This window comes from Sander lucioperca, chromosome 22 (assembly GCF_008315115.2).
Source record: "Sander lucioperca isolate FBNREF2018 chromosome 22, SLUC_FBN_1.2, whole genome shotgun sequence".
In the NCBI taxonomy this organism is placed as follows: domain Eukaryota; kingdom Metazoa; phylum Chordata; class Actinopteri; order Perciformes; family Percidae; genus Sander; species Sander lucioperca.
In genome coordinates, this window is record NC_050194.1 from 9,667,950 (window position 1) to 9,680,238 (window position 12,289).

Genomic DNA, 12,289 nt, shown 5'->3' on the forward strand with positions numbered 1-12,289 from the left:
ATCTTCCTTTCCTTAGTAGTCTGTCTTATTCCTATGTGCTTTACATGTACTGTATGGGCCTTTCCTATAAGACTTCCTCTGTGTTTTGTACTTGTCTTCTGTCCCCTGGCGTTGTAGTAGTTTTCAGTCCTCTCTGAGTTGTCCTTGTGTTTGCTACTTGGGTGTAAAGTGCGCTGGAACTCCAGTAGCTCTGTAATGAATGTGAACTAGTTCTGTATTGGGTCAGGCTGCAGGACACTGCCCCAGCTGACACACAATCACAGAGCAGGCTTACGTAAAGTGACATGACTGCTGGGGTTAATGCATACACAGGGTGTCTTATAGTGAAAACACACCGGACGCGGAAGCGCCGCAAAGCTAGATTCATCCCTGTTCGCACGCCTGGCTGTTCATAACAGACGCGCAATTCTCTGCAGCGTCACAAAGCCGTGTGTGTGTGTGTGACTCTCTCTCTGTATGTCTGTCCGTCCGTTTCTCTTTCCGTGTGCCTGATCGCCTGTCTCGCTCTAGACACAGCTGAGAAGTGAAGACAACCAAAATCACCATAAACCTGAGTGTTTTATTTTGAAATTTGTTTTATTTAGTTAAGTGTCCGGCTGCCCTGTGGTCTTCCTGTATGTGATTACCTACCTGGCTTGGCACATTTGCTAGCCGTTCACAGAAGAAATAGAGGAGATGACGGTGTGGCCGAACAGACAGATTGGATAACATAGGCGGCAAAATGAAAATAGCTCCGCCTCACAGCGCTTTGCACCGCTTCCGCGTTCGGTGTGTTTTTGCTGTAACAATTTAAAAAAATAAAATAACATAAAAGCGCTTGGAAATTTCAACCTAGCAAGGTCTTGTTTCTGTGATCTGTGGCAGCTTTGTGCCAGTCGACTCCAACATGCAAAGATCCCGTCTGCTTTCTCTGTATGCTGATGACCTCTGCCTCTTTGCCCACGTGGTGTCTTAGAAAGATATCAACTGTGAATGAGTTAGAGTGTGAAAGTGTGTGAGTTTAAGAGTAGCCCCAATCCTTGCAGCTCCAGAGGAACCCTGACTCTCTCTTCTCTTTCCCCAGCCAGAGCAGCTGGATCCTGGGGAGCCACTAGAGGACAACCTGCTGAGCGTCAGGAAGCCTGCGGTGGGACGCACACACTCCCTGCCCAACGACAGCTACATGTTCCCCCCCCTGCAGGCCTCTGGCAACACGGACCCAGCTCCAGCACACCTTTTAGCACAGACACAGGGACCGCAGCACATACTGGGCACCAACAGAGCGCAATCAGGTAATGTATGATGCAGTATTGATACAATTTTGCAGACACCACAGTTGCAGCCTGGTAGCTTATTTTATTTGTTTGGATCCAGAATTTGTGACACCTCATTAGGATAGGACTAGTTGGGATCAATGAAAGTACATTTCCAGGATATTTTCCTGACATCCTGCGAGTCCCCTCACCTTCCACTCTGTGTGTTGCCCTTTTCAAAATCCCTTCGCTTCGGGAAACAACAACAAACTTTGAGCTAGCAAGTTACACGATGAAAATGGCAAGTTCAAAATAAATGTGGATCGTGCAACAAGGCAGGCCTGCTTGGTTCTTAAGGGGAATGATTGTAAAGAAACTCTAACTGGGGCGTTTTTGGACCGATTGGCAGGATTGCTATGAAATGCACACACTAATACACTGTTAAGAGTAAATTACGTTTAACCATGTATCGTTTTCTTTTGCGGGGTGCAAATGTTTCACCAAAACAAGTTCCTTCCTGAGACCATTTTGCAGAGCCGCCATCGCTGTGTCCAGAGCTTTGCGCCGCCCAAGACGATTGTGATTGGTTTAAAGAAATACAAACAACCCAGAGTGTTTTTTCTCCTATCCCAGAATGTATCTGTGGTGTTGCCAGACCTAACTGCACAGCGCTGTGGAGATAGGTCTTGCAATGCGAGACTAGGATAGGACAGACGATTGAAAGCTTTGATTTGTAACAATGCAAATTGACACCGAACCTCCGAGAATGAACACACCTGCTGTACCTGTTGTTTCATATTCAGTGCTGTGCTTGTTTGCGTGCAGGCTCCAGTAGCTCAGTGCGTTCACAACCAGAGGAGGGTTCCCAGCGGCTGACCGTTCCCGCAGACTGCTTCAGACCCATCAGCCCCCACAGCCACTCCGACTCAGAGAGTATACCACGACTACCACCTCCCAGAATCGCACACACACTCAGCCGCACGCTCCACAGACAGGTGATTAAATCACACTTTGTCACGTTTTCACTCTTATAGTCTTGTCCTGTCTATGTCTGTGCTGTATGTGAAGAAAGCTCAGTGGTTGGCAACCATGTGCCATTTAGGCCCATTGATGTGGAAGTTTGTATTCATACCAAACACTACAGAGGGCGATTTCACTCATTAAAGCACTTTCTAGAAGAGACAAGAAGCTGGAGTACTGGGTGTTTGGTGTGAATGAAAACATATTGAGTCTTTTGTGTGTGTGTATATATATGTGTATATGTATATATATATATATATATATATATATATATATATACATATATATATATACACATATACATATATATGAATACAAGTACCAGTCCAGGGTTCAACAAAGAGGTTTGCCCAATGGCTCGGGGCGAGTAAAACACCACGTTGGGAAGGTAAACATAACGAGTAGATAGGGCTGGGTACCGAATTCAATATTTTTTAGGCACCGACCGAATTGCCTCTAAAGTATTGAGTGTTGAAAAATGCCATTTTGTCATTCAGTACCCAATTTCAATACCTAAGGAGTAAATCTCATCAGCGTCAGTGAGCCAATAAGCATGCAGCATGCTTCTACCAAGATCTAATAATGTTTGTGATTGGCTGTTTAGCGTTACACATCATAGAGGCGGAAAGGAAAAACTCTACGTTACCCACAGACACTGGGCTCACATAGTAGGAGATGAAAAAAAAAGAAAAAAGATTTGTGCCGTAATGTGAAATGTTGTAATTATTTTTTGTTTTATAAAATTGGTATTGAAGAAAGTATAGTTTTGGAACCGGTATCAAAGTCACGGTATTGGTATCGGTATCGGTATTGGTATCGGTATTGATTGTCATATCATAAATGACATTATGGTTCTCTTGCCCCCCTCCTCTTGCCCACGTTGGAGAAAGCTTGTTGAATGATTTGATTTGAATGTGCTGTTGGCCAATAAATAATTGAGTTGGCGCTAGTGACGCGTGACTGGCGGCTGTCTTCTTCATAGAAGAAGAAGATGATGGCTGCGTACGAGCTAAAGCGAAAGAGAGTGCTTCAAGTCCTCTTGGGTGGCAGTAGAGGATGCCGATGACTAACAACTAAACGTAACAATTGAGTTGAGACTTTGTAAAAAAATACATATAAGAGCAGGCAAAAATTGACTTCGGGTAAGTGGGGAAAAAAACGTAACGTTGAACCCTGCAGTCAAAAGTTTGGACACACCTTCTCATCCTATGGTTTTTGTACTGTACTGTACTAAACTGTAATAAACGTATTCTGGCCTTCCTACCCTGACTGACTGACTTTTATGTCTTGTAGTAATGAGGGGCTGTTATTTCTCTTAACTTAGTTGAGAGGTTCTTGCCAAAATAAATAGAATAGGGCTATTTACTATACACCAACACTACCCACCTAACACAACTGATGGTCTCAAATTCATGACCATGGCTACTTTGAATAATCTGAAATCTTAAACATATTTTGGCTTGTTTAACACTATTTTGGATACTACATAATTCCATGTGTTATTTTATAGTTTTAATGTATTCAGAATTGATCTACTGTACAATAGCCTATAAAAAAAAATTAAGGAAAACCATTGAATGAGAAGGTATGTCCAAACTTTTGACTGGTACTGTATATCTATATATATATTTTATATATTATAATCTTGGAAGGTTTTTCTCCCAATTGTGGCCCTGTTGAAAAAATGGGTTTAGAGCTTTCCTAAATCTCTTTCCTCGTTGCATGTTCTAAACAGTTTCACTTTTCTTCCTTCTTCCTTCTCCCCTTCTTCCTGGTATTCCTTTCTGGTATTAACTTATCTGCCGTCTCATTCTCCATATATCTGTATCTGTTACTCTCTGATCTCAGCTCAGTTGGGCCCAAAAGCCGCCCGATCCTGAGCTACTGCTCAAACACAGATACTCCTGTTTCTGAAACCGCAGCAAACAGCAGACTTTAGCTGCCATTGGGCCTTTTCAGAAACACTGGACTCAACGTTCATCTTCCAAGAGACAGACAGATTAAGACACATGCACAGGCTTCCCTCCCCCCCTTTGTCACTCATTTAAATATCTATCTACTGCTAACCATCAGCCACAAAGCATCTTAAAACTCTCTTAACAGCCTGTAGGAAACCTTACTGGGACTTTGAGTTTATTCATTCTTCTGTAATCTTATACAAGCAGCAGGAGCTAGGTGTAACATTGCATCAGTGGATTTTTTGGTAGCTGAGTGATAGAATGTATTCAAGTTATGTTATGTTACTTGGCTGAGAAATGTACCCACAGTGCAGTGCACTTACTACATTACAAACTATACAACTCAGGGGATTACTACTTAGAACAGCGAGTGCTGTCCATATGCATTTGGCCATTTTGTACAAGCAGTACCACAGCGATAGTGTGTGTTTTCTATTGACTAGGTTAGTGCTTCAAATGTACATATAGTTGTTAACCAGATGACAGTAGCACTTAATCTGATTTTTGCTCCAAAATAAGTGTGACAGGGTGATGTTTTCTTAGTAATGTTCCAGTGATTGTGTGTTACTTTGGTGTTGTATTGCTGTGGCTGGTGATTGGCCGGGCCTGGTTGTGATATCTTTGGCCACTAGGTGTCTCTGTGGTCCCACCATTCAGGCTCATGCAGGGGGAACCCACGATTCCAAACATCTCTCAAAGTGCTGTGTGCAAAAAAAAAAATGTATGCATGCCTTGCATCCTCACCTCCACAGATTCAAGACACTTTAATTGACTTAATTCAACGCAAATATTATTTCCTCTCCCCAGTTTGTGGTCTGTGAGGAACAAGTCATGAGGACATTTTATGAGTTTTGGCAACCATTGTGCTTACTAACCCCTTCCTCTCCTACAATAGCTGCATATTATGTCTACCCTCTGACTGTTGGCCTCACACCCCGTAGATGGTTTTGTTCAGAGGTTAGCATGACGGCACCGAAACACTGATTAGAATTTGGTTGTAAATTTAACTACAACAAATGGAACCCTCGCTGGCGGTTTACAGGGTTTTGTGTGAATGGTCAAAGGTTAGAGGGTCCAGAGGTCTGGCTCAGAGTTCACTGTGTCAGCCAGCGCTTAGCAACCGAGTTCTTCTGTCCATCCAACTAGTAAAAGCAGCCAACACACAAGTCTATATTTATTTAATTCCAACAACAAATAAGAGGTCATTTTTGATAACATTCATAATCCTTTTAGATATTTGGTATATATATATATATATATATATATATATATATATATATATATATATATATATTTATATGTATTTAATTGAACACTCATCATGTCCCTTTAAAGACCCCCTCCAGACATGTTTCAAGACAAATAAATAATACTCCTTTGAATAATCACTTGTCTGACATGGGTTTTAACCAAACAAGTTGGGTTGTTTTTTGGTAGTTCAAAATTATTAAAATTGCATCTACTCCTTCTATCTCATTAATGGGAGATTCTACTGGTGAATAGGGGAAAATATTTGAACTAAAAGATATCACCATGAAACTTTTCCCCAGATGGTTACTTACATTAAGACAATATTTGTTTGTATAACAAGTTTTCTGAAATGTTATGTATAAATATGCAAATAAGGCATTATCTAATAATAACTGTTCAGGCGTTCAGGATATTCAGGAGAAATCTATGGACACAAATAGACTTGTAGTGAAATAAAAACACCCTAATGTGCATTCAGGATGTATTTTCCCCACTAGTCTGAAAGAAGATGTGTTATGGAAGCAAAATAGCCCGGAAAAATGAAAATAAGTTTTTGCCTGTAGTGACTCCCCTTGAAAAAAAACAATATAAATAGTTTTTTAATATATTATTCTGGTGCACACGAGATGTCTCCTACTCCACTGAGGAGTCCATTCTCCCTGTATGTGACCTGGAGGTTTCCAGTTTCCACATCACACTTGTGTAAGTCGCACATTAGCTTGGCTTCCAAACCAGTTGTGATGTCACAAAGTCCTGCTGGTGCATGTGCACACGTGTTAAACTGAGATTTAAGGTGGAGTACAGAGAAACTTTCCCTCCTTCAGCAGTTGAATGTGAAATGTAACTCTGCAAATACATCATTCTGTGCAGAGGCACTCAAAACATCCCAGATAAAAAAAATAAAACCAATAACAATGTTAGAGTGGAGATGGGCTTTCATTTTTCCATCAGATGTAAACGCAAAATGCTGGCTCTGCCTTAACAGCAGCACCGCACAGTAAACTAATAAAAGAAACCCAAAGAACACATCCAATAATGTCAGAAGTTGTTTACCCAACTTAATATTGTCAAATCGCAATATGGAATTCTGCCGTTGAGTAATCCAGTGTAACCTCTGTGTTACACTCTTTGCAGAATGTGTTGCAATTGCAATTCAAGCCCATGCTGCCTACAAAGCGAAGTTCAGAGAGGACTCTGGAGATGCGCTGGCCAGACGGTGAACTTTGACCCAAACTACTGCTTCTCATCCTCATCACCTCGCACTAACTAGTCTCCCCCTCTCATCTCCTCCTGATCCCCCGCACTCTCGCTCTGCTCCATCTCCTCCTGCCTTCCTCAACTGCACATTTACCTCCATCTCCTCCACCTTTTCTCCTAAATATTTCATCCCTCCCCTCTCCCGTCCATGCCCCGTCTTCCAGGTTGCGGTGTCTACTGATTCTCAGGAGGCCCTGTGTTCTGAGGGAGGGGAGAGCAATGAAGGACTTGTGAATGTGGTCTCTCTGGGCCTCCCTCTATCCCCCTCCTCCTCTCCCTTACACTGTTCCCATCGTCCTCAGCGGCAGCCTTCTCTCTGCCCGGTCCCCTCCCCTAAACCCCCGCGTCCCAGCAGCGTGCACACCCAGCTTCATGAGCAGCACTGCCTCGCCTCCTACTCCCCTTCTCCCTCACCTCCTCCGCTCCTACCAGCCAGGCTGCGCCGACAGGACGAGGCCTCGGCGGATGAGGAAGTGTCCCTCATTACCCACGCGGGGTTGGCTGCCAGTGATGACGTCATAGCGGACGACAGCGGCGGTAACGCCAGCTACGCCGGCTGCCCGGACAGCCGCAGTCCGTGTCTCAGGCAACTGAAGCGGTTCCACAGCGCCGACACGCAGTGCCGCGGCGCCCCCCTGCCCCGCCCCCGCCCTTACTCCTGGTTGGACGACCTGCGGTGTCACTCGGTCGAGGTGTGTTCATCGGCCGAGTCCAGCCCCCAGCGCAGCACTGCCTCCGCCTCCACCTCTTCCGGCTTTGTGTCGCGGGCCGACAGCCTGCAGACCCACGGCCAGACGTCCACTCAGACCTCGCTGCCCTCGCCCCGACGAAAGAAGAAGATGAGCCCGCCGTGCATCTCCGTGGACCCCCCTGACGGACTGGAGCCTCAGTCTGGCCTCTACTCGGGCCTCGGGGGCATGGGGCTGGGGGTGTTAGGGATGCCCCCTGCTGTGCCCAGCCGTGACACCTGCCTGAGGAGGAGAGCGCCCTCCAGTGACTCAAAGGACTCCTTTGACCTGGGAGTTGGAGAGGGGTCGGGACAGGACGGAGGCTCGCCAAACACCAACAACAACCCCAAGCTACTGACTCTTCCCAGAGAAGACAAGCTCTGAGCACTGAACACTGATCCTGTAACACACACACACATACACACACACACAGACACACACACACACACGCACGCACGCACACAGCTGGACAAAACCCTCCACACACACACATAAACACACGATGCACACTGTGTATCTGTGATGGTCATAGTTCTAGTAATAATGCTGTAGAGAGTAATAATGGTATAGCTACAACAAACATCCTTGGTTTCATGAGGAGTGCAGTACTGTAGTGGTGTGAGCATCCCTATGTCTTTGTATTGTTACTGCCAAAACAAGCAGAGAAGAAGAGAGCACATGAAACGACAACATAAACATGGCCGTTTTCTCTTCTACTACGCCTGCATGCCACTGGCTGCAGCTTGATCCCCGGGAACATCTGGAGTGACATCAGCACCGGGGAATGTGGCGCCCTCTGTGGTCGCCATCTGAACTGCCTGGTGGGCTTCGCCCGGTCAGTGGAGGTACCAAGCAATATGAACGTTTTAGAGACACTATTTTCTTAAATTATTGGGCCATAGTGTTTGTACAGGATGTTTTTTTTTTTATTTCATTCGATTGTTATTTCCATGTCTTTTTTGTGATTTTATTTAGGGTTTTTTTGTCAAAATGGTTTGTCTTTGTCTTTTTTTTTTTCACCGTAGGATATTTGTAGCTTTCTTGGTTTACTAAGGAAAGTGAACGTTTTTCAAAGTGCTGAAAACCATGTATTTGTAGGAATAATATATAAATATATATATATAAAAAAAACAAGTCATTAAACTGAGCTTGGATTTTTAAGCACAGACATTTGACCATGGTGGTTTGATTGTTAGAGGAAAAAGGAGGTTGCGCTTGAAGTTTTTCCATTGATTTCTTGATTCTCCCGAGTGTCTCAGATAGCCAGAACGTCTCTCTGCTTTTTATGCGAGAAATCAACTATGTAGAGGTCAAATATGGGCCGTTTTACAAACATTGATGGCTAATTGCAAATTTTGTCCGACTGTGTGTCGCAGTTCAGCAGGAGCTCAACAGGCTATGTGACAGTGGCCAGTGCTGCCTCGCCGCTCGGTGTGTCCTACTTCATAGACTCGCTGTGAGCTAGCTGGATCTCCGTCACGAAGGGAAGCCCGCGGCGCTCCATACCCGCGCAAAGTCACCGGTTCTGGGTTACTGGACTACAAAATGCCGAGGCCCTGATGGAGCTCCAGGGCCTGCAGCTAGCCGCGATCTTTAGCTACCCATAGGATGAGGGGACAGTAGCAGCTAACGAAAACGACTTTAATTATGCCGAAAGTGAAGCTAACTAGCTAGTCGCGATCTGTACACATAGCTAGGATTGAAGGGACAGTAGCAGCTAACGAAATCCCTAATGTTCACAAAAATGCATTAAATTGAATTCGGACACCATAGTTAGCTTTATAAGACCTTGGGGTATATGTTCTATAAGTGGCGTGACGAAATTCAAACTGTAAATAGACGTTAATCATGCCGAAAGTGAAGCTAACTAGCTAGCCGTGATCTGTACACATAGCTAGGATTGAAGGGACAGTAGAGGCTAACGACATCCCTAATTTTCACAAAAATGCATTAAATTGAAATCGGACACCATAGTTAGCTTTATAAGACCTTGGGTCAGATGTTATATAAGTGGCGTGACGAAATGCAAACTAAATATACTCTAGTTATGCCGGCAGCTGGCAGCCAGCCAGCTCCGCAGAGCTCCACGGAGCTCCAGTAGTCCAGTAGCCGAGAAACGGTGACTTTCACTGGGTGAGGTTGCCGTTTTCTCGTCAGACTGTGTGGAGCTCCTAAAGTCCGACACGTCTTACCAAATTTGCAATTAGCCATCAATTTTTGTAAAACGGCCCATATTTGAGCTTTATGTAGTTGATTTCTCGCATAAAAACGTATCGGAAGTGAATTTAATAACGAAATAGCCCGACAAACAACGTATAACTTTGCAGTGTCTGAAATATGAGACCTGCTGTCTCGTCTCCAATGTGTTTCTATGGGGTTCGCTCAAACCAATCAGCCATCTAAATATTCATGAGCATACCATATTTGGAAGAAAAGCTCTTGTTCCAAATAGAGCCATATTCACAGGGTAGTTAAGGGCCTAATAAAATAGCATTCGAGCAATTTTCAGCCCAACCAATGTTACATACCCTATTAGGAGACCTTAAGGAACAGTGTGAAATACCCTATATAATCATTCTATCACCCCTTTAAGACTTGGTTTTAGGTTATGGTTAGGGTAAGGGCATTTAGTTGTGATGGTTGAGGTTAGGGTAAGGGGCTAGGGAATGCATTATGTCAATGACAGGTCCCCACAAAGATAGTGCCACGCACTTGTGTGTGTATGCGTGTGTGTGTGTGTGTGTGTGTGACTCTTAAACTGTTAATCTGACCTCATAAGACAGAGCCAAACTTTCAACGGACATTGGAGACGGTTAGTAGTGAAACCAACGTTAAGGCAGTTGAAGCAGCCATCTCTACTGCAGACCTTATGCTTCCCACGATCGCTGCGCTCTCTGTCACAGTGAGTGAATGAAAGAATGTAAACAGGGTGAATGCACAACAGGAGTCTCCCATTCAACATGAGGCGAGGCAAAATATAAGTTCCCCGGATGGAACTCCAGTTATAGAAGTGTATTCGTAGCACAGCGTAGCTCTGCATCACAGAGTGAAGTGAAACCGTTATTGTGGGAAATATATTTAAAGGGGATGTGTGAAGTGTGTGAGTGAAGTCGGATGAAGTGCCTCAAGTGATGTCACGTGACTCAGCGTTGGTTGAGTCTGAAGACTACAAGTTAGAAAAATAACATTTCTGCAAGGCAAGGTTTTAGCACATTTCAGCAACAAGGCAATTCAAAGGGCTTTACATTAAAAAAGAGCAATTAAAAATATTCACTTAAGAGAATGTTACAAAAGAGAAAGTTACAATGCATTGTGACCCCTATTTTCCACCGGGCTCGTCAGTGCTGCGTTCCGGCTGCATTCCAGTTTTGTTCCATCCTCCGACATGCGCCATACCACACCAGGAGCGCCTCAGAAGCGGAGCATCTTGCCTGCCCGACTCGCAGATTATATATTGTCTCTACAAGTACTTTAGAACAATTGCATGTTTATTAAGATAGTATCTACCTTCAACTTCAAGCAATTGTAATTAAACTCCATGCTTTTTCTTTTCTGTCTATCATGTTTTTTCATGTCCAAGACGACACTCTCGTCGTCCATGGTGTTGTAGAGGAAACATATACGATAGTGGGGGGCGTTTTGGTAAATTTACTGGATGCTCTCGCTGTTTCACTTCCTGCCCAGCTGTTCCAACGCCCCGCGGCTCGAGTGTAAACAGACCTGGTTCGTATCTTGAGCGGAGCGGAGAGCCGCTTCACGCACGCTTCTGGGACGCCGTGGTAGGGCTGGTGGGTTATAAAGCATTGACTTGAATGGTTGCGATTGCAAGCGGGGCCCGCGGCGCCTCCGGAATGCAGCACAGATGCGCCTGGTGGAAAATAGGGGTAAGAAATGAGCAATTACCGGTACATGATTTTTTTTTAAAGGCAGCCTCAAGAAGAAAAGTCTTCAGCCTTGATTCAAAAGAACGGAGAGTGTCACCGGACCTTCAGTTTTCTGGGAGTTTGTTCCAGATATAAAATACATACAAGTACATAACACGTGAAGAACGCTGCTTCTTCACATTTAGTTCTGACTCTGGGGACAGAAAGCAGACCTGACACACGACCTGACAGTTCTGGGGCGGGGGTGGAATTAGAAAGAAGTGAGCTTACCAGACCTCTGTAGCCTGTTCTTCATCTCTGCTTGAGGCTAGCCGCTGCTAGCATAACACACCTGAATCTCCAATCCATCAAGTTGCATTGTGGGTAATGTAGGCGCCAGGTTTTGACAAGGAAGACGACTGCTTGGAATAAAAAAGATGATTTCTGCTGCATTGATTTGGATCCTTTTTATTTTAACCTAACCATTATGAGTCTTCTTGAGTTTTCTTTTCAAGCAAGCCTTGGTCCAATCACGTATGATTCATCCGTCTAGTGTTGTGGGGGTGCCATGCCATACCATCCTACCACCCTAACCCTAACCCTAACCCATTCAATTCAATTCAACTTTATTTATAGTATGAATTCATAACAAGAGTTATCTCAAGACACTTTACAGATAGAGTAGGTCTAGACCACATTCTATAATTTACAAAGACCCAACAATTCCAGTAATTCCCCCAAGAGCAAGTGCGACAGGAAAAACTTCCTTTTAGGGAGAAACCTCGGACAGACCCAGGCTCTTGGTGCTGGTTGGGGGTGTGATGAACAGTGGCAATAATAGTCGCAATAAAGATAATGGAATTATGACTAGAAATAGTAGTTGTAGTAGTTTATGGCGTAGCAGGGCACTGCAGGGTGTTACTGGGTGTAGCAGGGCGTAGCGGGGCACTGTGGGGCATAGCAGGGCACTGCAGAGCATA

General features: G+C 44.4%; 1 protein-coding gene across 12 annotated transcripts in view; it reads left to right on the top strand.

Annotated features, from left to right (window-relative positions):
• Positions 1 to 8,616, top strand: part of cacna1g (calcium channel, voltage-dependent, T type, alpha 1G subunit) — a 231,939-nt gene extending 223,323 nt beyond the window's left edge. For 11 of the 12 annotated variants that reach the window (XM_031312182.2, XM_031312188.2, XM_031312189.2 and 8 more), the window contains 3 exons: positions 1,064 to 1,271; positions 2,058 to 2,227; positions 6,883 to 8,616. In XM_031312182.2, coding sequence (XP_031168042.1) covers positions 1,064 to 1,271; positions 2,058 to 2,227; positions 6,883 to 7,830 — 1,326 coding nt within the window. In that variant the 3' untranslated portion in view covers positions 7,831 to 8,616. Of the gene's footprint in view, positions 1 to 1,063; positions 1,272 to 2,057; positions 2,228 to 4,100; positions 4,931 to 6,882 lie in introns of those variants that run through there. The other variant, XM_031312191.2, reaches the window with a different exon arrangement.
• The last annotated feature ends 3,673 nt before the right edge of the window (positions 8,617 to 12,289 follow it).